Raw genomic sequence first — 7,776 nt, 5'->3', positions numbered from 1 at the left:
GTGTACAGCGGGGCCGGCAGGCCCGCGCTGCCCCGCCCCTGGCGGTAGCACTCGCCCCGCCCCACCATCCGGACCTTGACGTCAAGGGGGCCGCTACGGAGAGTGGAACGCGGAGTCCGCGTTTCCTTGGAAACGGTGATGGGGACGGAGACGTCTTTGTGTGCTCTGACATCATTACGCTACCGTCCGTGAGTTCCCGGAGCCTGGAGGAGGGGCTCGGCCAATCCGAGGGGAGAGTGACGGAAGTGATATTTATCGAGTGCTGTCTGTATACTATTTCCTTTGGCCTTACAAGACTGCGCATTTTGTAGATAAGGAAACTGAGTCATATTTGCCGAACTCCTTGGGGTCACAATACGTTGAAGTGGCTTCGAGCCAACTCGCTTGGACTACCCTAGGCCGCAGCCTCAGGCCCCAAATTCCGCTCTCTTTCCGAGCCAGACCTTGGCCCCTTCCTTCCACCGGAGTCTTGACGAACGGCCCAAAAGCCGGACAGCTGCTCGGAGAGATAAGAAAAAGCAAGCCAGCATTCAGTCGACTCAACGGGAATCTGCACGCACGTTCCTGAAGACGTGCTCGTGCGCACGCTAGGGCTGTACATGGGCGGGGCCTCGATCTCTGGTCCCGCCCAGCAACAGTGCATTTCCTCTTCCGACGAAAGGCGGGGCCTCGGCGCCCGCGGAAAACCCAGACGAGCGGTGCTGGGCTAAGTGCAGGTACGGGAATGGCGGGCTTGAGGAGCCTGGTCCTGCGGCCCTGGATTCGAGAGCTGATCCTGGGATCAGAGACACTCTCAAGTCCGCGGGCGGGGCAACTGCTCCAGGTGAGCCCCTCACCCCTCTCAGGGTCTGGGATCCGGACCGGAGCCCGCGGGCGGTGGGATTGACGCCTGTCGCCGCCGTCAGGTACTGCAGGATGCTGAGGTCCCGGGTCCGTCCCGCGTCCCTGACACTTCTGATGTCGGGGCTGCACTGCTTGTTTCCGACGGGGCTCACAGTGTCCGATGCCTGGTGACACAAGAGGCCCTGAACGCCTCGGACTGGTGAGAAAGGCGCAGCGGGGCCCTGGGGGATTTGAGTCAAGCGGGGAGCGCGAGGTGGGCGGGCCCCAGGCAGGAGGGGCTATTTTCTCTCGCTCTTAAGTAGTGAGGTTCGCACTCATCGCAGGGAAGAGAAAGAGTTCGGCTTCCGAGGGGCGGAAGGTCGGCTGCTGCTGCTACGGGACTGTGGGGTCCGAATCCAAGTCGCCGAGGGCGGCCCGGTGAGTGGTGAGGTTGTCTTGGGCGCGTTACTGGGCCCAACTCTTCGAGTCAGCTCCTGAGACCCGTCCCTGAACTCATCCCTCCAGCCTGCAGAGTTCTACCTCCAGGTGAACCGTTTCAGCCTGCTGCCCGCGGAGCAGCCCCGGGATTGGGTGACCAGTTGGTAAGTAATGTCTCCACCCTCCAACTGTTCTCCCCACCGAAGCCTGGCTGGCGTTGGTATAGGCCTTTTGGGTATAGGCCTTTTGGGAAGGCTTGGGCTCCTAGTAATATTAACTGCTTATCACCTTCTTTTTCTTAGCAACCAGGACCCGGATGTGCAGAAAAAGCTCAATGATTGCCTGGAGTGAGTCTGGAGTTGGGCTAAGGGGCCAGGTGTGGCTTGGTCAGAGGATGGCAAAATGTGTTGACAGGCCTCAGGATTGTTTCTCAGGCCTGTTTCCTCTGTTTCTGTAGGGAGCATCTTTCAGAGTCCACTTCCTCCAATGCAGGTACTTGTAGGGATTGACCAGTGTGACCGTAACTCCCTGTAGAGTGACTCTCCAGCCTTCACCTCCTGCTTCCTTAATAATTTCTCCTGCCCACCTACCCTACCCTTACTCCTCTTTGAGCTTCAGCCCATCCCCTGCTCCCAGGCCTTTCACTGTCCCAACTTCTGGATGAAGTGCAAGAGGAACAGGAGCATCAGGGGGCACTAGTGCGTCTGGCCGAGAGCTGTCTCATGCTGTCAGGCCCTTGTACAGCACCCCCGCTCACCCGCTGGGCCACCTCACGCCTCAGGGCCATGGTCAGTATGGGGTTTCCCTTGGGAAATGTCAGGGTAAGGAGTTGGGCAAAGGCCAGGTTGATAGTTCACTTCCACAGAGAGAAGCTGTGTACACTGTCCCCAGCCTATGGTTGCACATCTCTGAGAATGACCAGCGAATTCTGAACTCTTTGGGCCCAGGGCAGAGGACACAGGGTAAGGAGGACTGGAGAGATTCAGAGGAGAGTATCTGGCGGCCTGGTGCCCACAGACCTGATAAGCCTTTCCTGACCTCTAGGCCCTGAATTGCCCCCACCAGACCCAGCTCTTCAGGAACTGTCGCTGACCCTGTTATCTCCTTCCTCACTCAGTTCCTCAGGTAAGGTGGTGCTGAGGCCACAAACATGCACCGCTGTCTGTTGGGTGCCTGGGTTATGCAGGATGCTATGAAAGGGTACACGGCCAGGTAGGGGAGGAACACAGTCCCTGCAGGCCTGCCTAAGCTCACAGGTCACTCGGCTAGTCTGAGCTTAGAAGGCTGTGCCCACAGTGAGTCCCCTCCTCCCCAGGAACCCCTGTCTTACCCAGCCACATGTCATCAGAGGAAAGTGGCGCCAGTGTCAGCCTTCTGCCTGCCCTGTCCTTGGCTGCTTCAGACCCAGTGCAGAAGGGCGGCTCCCAGCCCCTACCGGCCATCTACTCAACCCCTGGACCCTTACCCCCTAGTTTGGTACACTCCAGCCGTGTACCCATCTCTCCACTTCTGAGCTGCACCCCAAGTCTATCACCTCTTGGTCACATCCCCAGTCCACACCAGGCCCATGTGACCAATCCTCAGAAATTTAGCCTGGAGTTCAAGGAACTAGGGTTGCCCCCCAAGAACTGGCAGCATTCTCCAAGGATAAGAACCACTGAGGGAGTCCTGGAGTCCAGTCCTATCTGGGTGAGTATAGCACCCCTACAACTGGAGGGTAGAATGGAGTGGGTCTTGGGTAAAGCTGGGAGGGGGGCTGGGGTAGCCTTGGATGGGGTTAGAGTCCTTTTTGGCCCCTCTTCAGATACCACATCCTTTTCAGGATCCCCCAAAGAGGCATCGTGATGGTTCCACCTTCCAATATGAGTATGAGCCACCCTGCACGTCCCTCTGTGCCCAGGTCCAGTCCGCCAGGTGAGTGCCTGGTGCTGTCCCCATTCTTTTGGCCACTGACCCCAGTCTTCTTTGACCAACACCCATGGTTCTTTTCCCAGGCTCCCTCCCCAGCTCCTGGCCTGGGCCTTGCACTTTCTGATGGAGCCACAGCCGGAATCTGAGCAAACCCAGGTGTGAGGGGTCATGTGACCACGTGGGAGGATGTGTGCATACACAGGTCCATGCCTGTGGCCGGACAAATGGTGCTTCACAGTCTACTTCAAGTTTTTTAATAAAATAATCTCATGCGGCAGGAAAGGAGAAGGTCAGGGGTTGGGGCCGCCGCCTCTTTGGTCTGTGGTTGGGGAAGGTGGACTCTGCTCAGGGCTGGAGGGCTCTGTAGGCTGTGGGGGCAGAGGCTCAGCTCCAAGGCCAGATCCTGCAAAGGAAGAGGGGAGAGAGGAAAGTCAGAACTGGACCGAGCAGTCCTGCTACCCTCCCAGCTGGCCCAGCCCCCTTTTACCTAGGCTTGGAGACGGGGGTACCTCAAGCTTTGGCCTGCGCTTGAGGACAGGGGAGCGCTGCAGCCTCAGGGGCCGTTCTGATGGACATAGAAAGGTGTGGGGTGGGTTGCTAAAGGCTTGCCGCCTGTCCCCAGCCCTCCCCCACAACCTCCAGTGTGCACATGCGCACATAGACACACGCACACACTGTTGCTTTCAGAGCCTCCCCCCACACACATCCTCTCAGAGGTTGCTCTTCTGGAGGTGGAGCCAGGGATAGGAACCACTTGTCAGAGCCTCACTCTTGGCCTTCTGGCTCTCTGATTTCTCAACCCCTCATGCCACCAGCGGTCTCCAGGGACCAGAGCCATGAAGGGAACCCTAGAGCCCACCCACTCCCATCTGCACTCAAGCACACATGGAGGTGTCTTCCCCTCACCAATGGGGGCCTGTAGCTGGTCCTCATGCACAGACACTGCTCGTCGCCCTGCTGAGAGAGGCCTCGGCCTCAGCTGGCCATCTAGGGGAGGCCAGGGTATTAGGGTATGGTCCCACCAGCTGCCCCCACTCCAGCCCTTGCCTCCCACCTTCAGTGTGCCCATTGAAGCTGAGTTCCCAACAGGAATTCCTCTGGTCCCTAGCCCAGTATTGGGGTAAGGGCGACAGTGCCTGCTTACCCTCATTCCTGGGGCCCAAGTAAGGATCTTCTGGAAGACCCAGGCTGTCTCGGGAAGGACTGGCTTTTCGGGGGCTTGGACAAGAAGGGGGGCCTGGACAATCCTGTTGGCCCCAACCACGGCTCCTAAGCTCTGCATTCAGCTGCTGTCCCAGTGTCTTCCAGGTGGCAGACTCAGGCCCTTGGCCCCCTGGCCCAGGTCTGCATGAGGGGTCTGTAAGGAAAATGGTATCAGCCAAGACATGGGCCAGGCATTGGAGATGAGCCTAACCATCGGTCTGCCCCCCTCCTGCCTATCCCTTCATGTTCCCCCGCATGCACAGTGGCCTTCACTCACCAGCAGACACAGAGTGGGTACGGGACTTGATCGAGATGGGAGGGGCCTCCGAGGAACTGTCCATAATGTCACCTGCAAGGCGGGGCTGGGGTCTCAGGCACCAGACCTTGGGGGTGAGGGGAAGAAAAGCCTGGCCTCTTCCCCTCCTCCCCAGGAGAGCAAGTATACTTTGGGGGTCTATCACTAAGAATATCTCCCTCCCTGAAAATGTACTGCCCTAGCCCAAGATCCCACTTACCATCTGAGCCAGCCTTCTTGATTTCTCCATCTTTGCTCTGTAAGAAACAGGGAAGTCAAGCTCAGTCTTGCACTGACCTCACCCTGCTTTGTCCTTTTGTTCATTCTTATTCTTATAACTACCACTAAATGCCCACTGTGGGCTAGGCAAGAACATGGCAAACTCAGTCCTGGCCTTAGAGTTCAAAGTTTGGGATGGTGGACAGTTAACACAGAAACATCCATATGCATGCACAGACACACAATGTGATTTCTTAAACTCTGATTCACTTTCTACACGTTGTTTCTAAATTCATGCTGAGGCTCACATCATATGTGTTCCTTATTTTCCTGAAAGATTATAAAATGGATAGTTCATAGGGCTGTGGTTCTTATTACGGACTGTGATTACAGTGGCATTAGTAGGGTGACCATAGAAGAGAGTCAGGGAAGGCCCATAGGGAAATGCAGAGATTGATGAAGAGGAACTTGGTTTAACACACGGTTGTTGAGGAGCAGGAAGTGGAGCAAGGAGGTGCCCCAGACAGGACATGTATGGAGGCTCTGAGATGCAACTAGGGGTGGAAAGCAGTGAGATGAAAGTGACCAGGGCTAAGACCCCACAGGGGCTTGAGAGAAAGCCCCAGGAGGACTTGCTGTTTCAAATGCAGATGACAAGTCAGATTTCTGTTAGATCTGCAGAGAAAGGACCACCCCATCTCCAAGGAGGAAATAACAGTGGCCAGGGCAGAAGCCAAGAGGAGAGAATGGTTGAAGCTGATGACTCTTGAGGCGGAAGGAATGGAACTGACCTGTGTGTCATGAATCTCCTGGTCACATATGTCACCCACAGACTGCCACATCACCTGCCCCCTCACTTTGCACTTGTGTCCCTCTCAACTCACTTGCTTCCTCTTGCCTTCAGCACTCCCACTGCCTCTGCTCACACCGATTCTCTGCAGCATCACTTGTACCCGTTGTTCAAAGGATGGGGCCAGCTCTGTGTCTCCCCGCTCCAGGGGCCGCCTCTGGGGACAGAGATAGCCGAGTGGGAAGAGAGTCTGCTGCCCTCGGTTCCAGCAGAGCCCTCACCCCTTGTCACCAGGCCTCACCTTGTCAGGTCTGGTACCCAATGTTGCCTCTTCCTCCTCAGCAGGTAGCAGTATCATTGAGTAGGCCTTGCTTTCCCTAGTGTAGCGAGGCCGACCCCTGCGAGCAGGGTCAGGGCTGCTGGTGCCCCCGTCAGCTCCACCAGGCTCTTCACCTCGGCCAGGACGTGCTGGTGGCCGCAGCAGGTCCCCAAGTGTGGTTTTTCGAGTGCGGGGAGCTGTCCCAGGGCTGGTCTCTAGGTCAGGCCGTGGCCCCCGTGTTGAACGAGGCTTCTTGAAGGCAAAGAGGGTACCCAGCTTCTTTCGCAGCGTACGGGGGACAGGGGTGGTACCCCCCTCAGTGGCCGGGTCCTCCTCGGGGGCCCAGCTGTGGGAACAGCCAGAAGTAAATAGGAAAGCCCATGGAGCAGCTTACCTTCTCCCACCCCCTGCAATTGCCCCTCACTCACAGGTGATCTTGCTGGATTAGCCTTTTGGAGAAGAATTCTTCCACGCCCTCGTCCACACGGGCACTGAGCCCATTCCCTTCCTGCGGTAGGGCTGGGGGCACCTAGGGGACACCACACAGTCGGGTCAGGGCTGAGTGCTCCCCACCTCCCTTTTCCAACAGCCTGCCCTAGGTAACTCAAGGACCTGGGAGCTTATGTGACCCTAGTGAGCTGCTAACACACAAGCACTTCCTCTGTCTAGCTGATCGGCAAAGACGCTGATTTCACATACACCCTCGCCTGTAGTTGGCCCTGAACGCATATCCAGCCCACACCCATTCTTGTCCAATGGAGTATATCCTACACATCTTGAACAACCCCGGTCACCAGCAGTCTAAAACACACAGTCCCCCTGGGTCACACGTTCTCACCTGCCACCCCATCTGCTCCAAACAGTTCCCTGCAGTATCCCCCACCCCCACCCCACCCGGCCTGCTGCTGTTCAGCAGTACCGGCTGCTGCGTCAGACCCTCTGGGGGTGCCTCAAGCCGGCTCCTCCTCTCCTTCTGCCCTGTGTCCACTGCCCCTAACAGTACCTGGTCCACACATACATCTCCCCGCGCATACAATACACCAGCAGGATGTGCAGTAGACACAGGATTGTCCCTGCAGTACGAGAGCCTAGTATCTTTCAGCAACCCTAGAGGATGGAGGATAAGACAGCCACCCTCTCTCACACATCCACCCATGCAGCAGGCCAACCTGAGGCAGTCTCACACCAAGTGCAACCCCAAAGTAGCCCACACACCCATGACCCTGCATGGGTATGGCCTCAGGTGGGGGTGGCCAGGAAGAAGCCACGACGAGGCCACATGACCAGGTGGTCTTGGGCCCCCACAACCCACCTCCCTGCCCACCGTCACCAGTGCAGAGCAAGTGGGCCACCTGCGACTCCCAATTCTACAAGCTCAGGAGTGGGGGGGAGGGCGCTCACCTGGGGACCCCCAGGCGGTGGGCGGTGGTGGTGCTGGCGCCGTGGCCGTGGCCGGGCCCGGGTCGGATGGCGCAGGGGCTGTCCGGTGGGTGGCAGGTCCATGCGAGGCAGCGGGCCTGCCGGGGACCCAGGAGCAGCGGGGCTCGGAGAGCCGCGTGCTGATGGGCCCGCCTGCGGCTCCGCATCCTCCCCAGGAGCCGCCAGCTCGGGCTCTGGTTCCTCAGCAGCACCTGAGGAGAGAGCACCAGAAGAGCACCAAGCGCGGAGCCCAAGGAGGTGGCAGTGGCGGTGTTCAGGCAGCGGGGGGACCCGCCCAGAGCGCGGGGAGGGGCCCCGGCTGCACCGCCCGCCCCCCCGCCCCTCCCCCGCAGCCGCTGT

General features: G+C 58.3%; 2 protein-coding genes across 8 annotated transcripts in view; one reads left to right on the top strand and one right to left on the bottom strand.

Annotated features, from left to right (window-relative positions):
- Positions 1-3,448, top strand: part of ACD (ACD, shelterin complex subunit and telomerase recruitment factor) — a 4,956-nt gene extending 1,508 nt beyond the window's left edge. Inside the window, exons 1-13 of one of the 6 annotated variants that reach the window (XM_025045324.1) lie at positions 13-188; positions 442-823; positions 906-1,042; positions 1,167-1,260; positions 1,348-1,424; positions 1,563-1,607; positions 1,718-1,752; positions 1,873-2,048; positions 2,126-2,222; positions 2,305-2,385; positions 2,576-2,949; positions 3,083-3,174; positions 3,255-3,448. In XM_025045324.1, coding sequence (XP_024901092.1) covers positions 725-823; positions 906-1,042; positions 1,167-1,260; positions 1,348-1,424; positions 1,563-1,607; positions 1,718-1,752; positions 1,873-2,048; positions 2,126-2,222; positions 2,305-2,385; positions 2,576-2,949; positions 3,083-3,174; positions 3,255-3,333 — 1,386 coding nt within the window. In that variant the 5' untranslated portion in view covers positions 13-188; positions 442-724 and the 3' untranslated portion in view covers positions 3,334-3,448. Of the gene's footprint in view, positions 1-12; positions 824-905; positions 1,043-1,166; positions 1,261-1,347; positions 1,425-1,562; positions 1,608-1,717; positions 1,753-1,872; positions 2,049-2,125; positions 2,223-2,304; positions 2,386-2,575; positions 2,950-3,082; positions 3,175-3,254 lie in introns of those variants that run through there. The other 5 variants (XM_025045322.1, XM_025045323.1, XM_015587725.2 and 2 more) reach the window with 5 other exon arrangements.
- Positions 3,441-7,776, bottom strand: part of CARMIL2 (capping protein regulator and myosin 1 linker 2) — a 12,531-nt gene continuing 8,195 nt past the window's right edge. For both annotated transcript variants that reach the window (XM_015587722.2, XM_015587723.2), the window contains exons 30-39: positions 7,399-7,628; positions 6,426-6,526; positions 5,980-6,343; positions 5,773-5,895; positions 4,890-4,926; positions 4,652-4,723; positions 4,316-4,528; positions 4,078-4,158; positions 3,659-3,736; positions 3,441-3,574 (exon numbers count right to left, since the gene is read on the bottom strand). In XM_015587722.2, coding sequence (XP_015443208.1) covers positions 3,462-3,574; positions 3,659-3,736; positions 4,078-4,158; positions 4,316-4,528; positions 4,652-4,723; positions 4,890-4,926; positions 5,773-5,895; positions 5,980-6,343; positions 6,426-6,526; positions 7,399-7,628 — 1,412 coding nt within the window. In that variant the 3' untranslated portion in view covers positions 3,441-3,461. The remainder of the gene's footprint in view (positions 3,575-3,658; positions 3,737-4,077; positions 4,159-4,315; positions 4,529-4,651; positions 4,724-4,889; positions 4,927-5,772; positions 5,896-5,979; positions 6,344-6,425; positions 6,527-7,398; positions 7,629-7,776) is intronic.

Source organism: Pteropus alecto, unplaced genomic scaffold (assembly GCF_000325575.1).
Source record: "Pteropus alecto unplaced genomic scaffold, ASM32557v1 scaffold42, whole genome shotgun sequence".
NCBI classification, from domain to species: domain Eukaryota; kingdom Metazoa; phylum Chordata; class Mammalia; order Chiroptera; family Pteropodidae; genus Pteropus; species Pteropus alecto.
The sequence above is the reverse complement of the archived record's forward strand: the minus strand, read 5'-3'. Positions and strand labels throughout refer to the sequence as shown.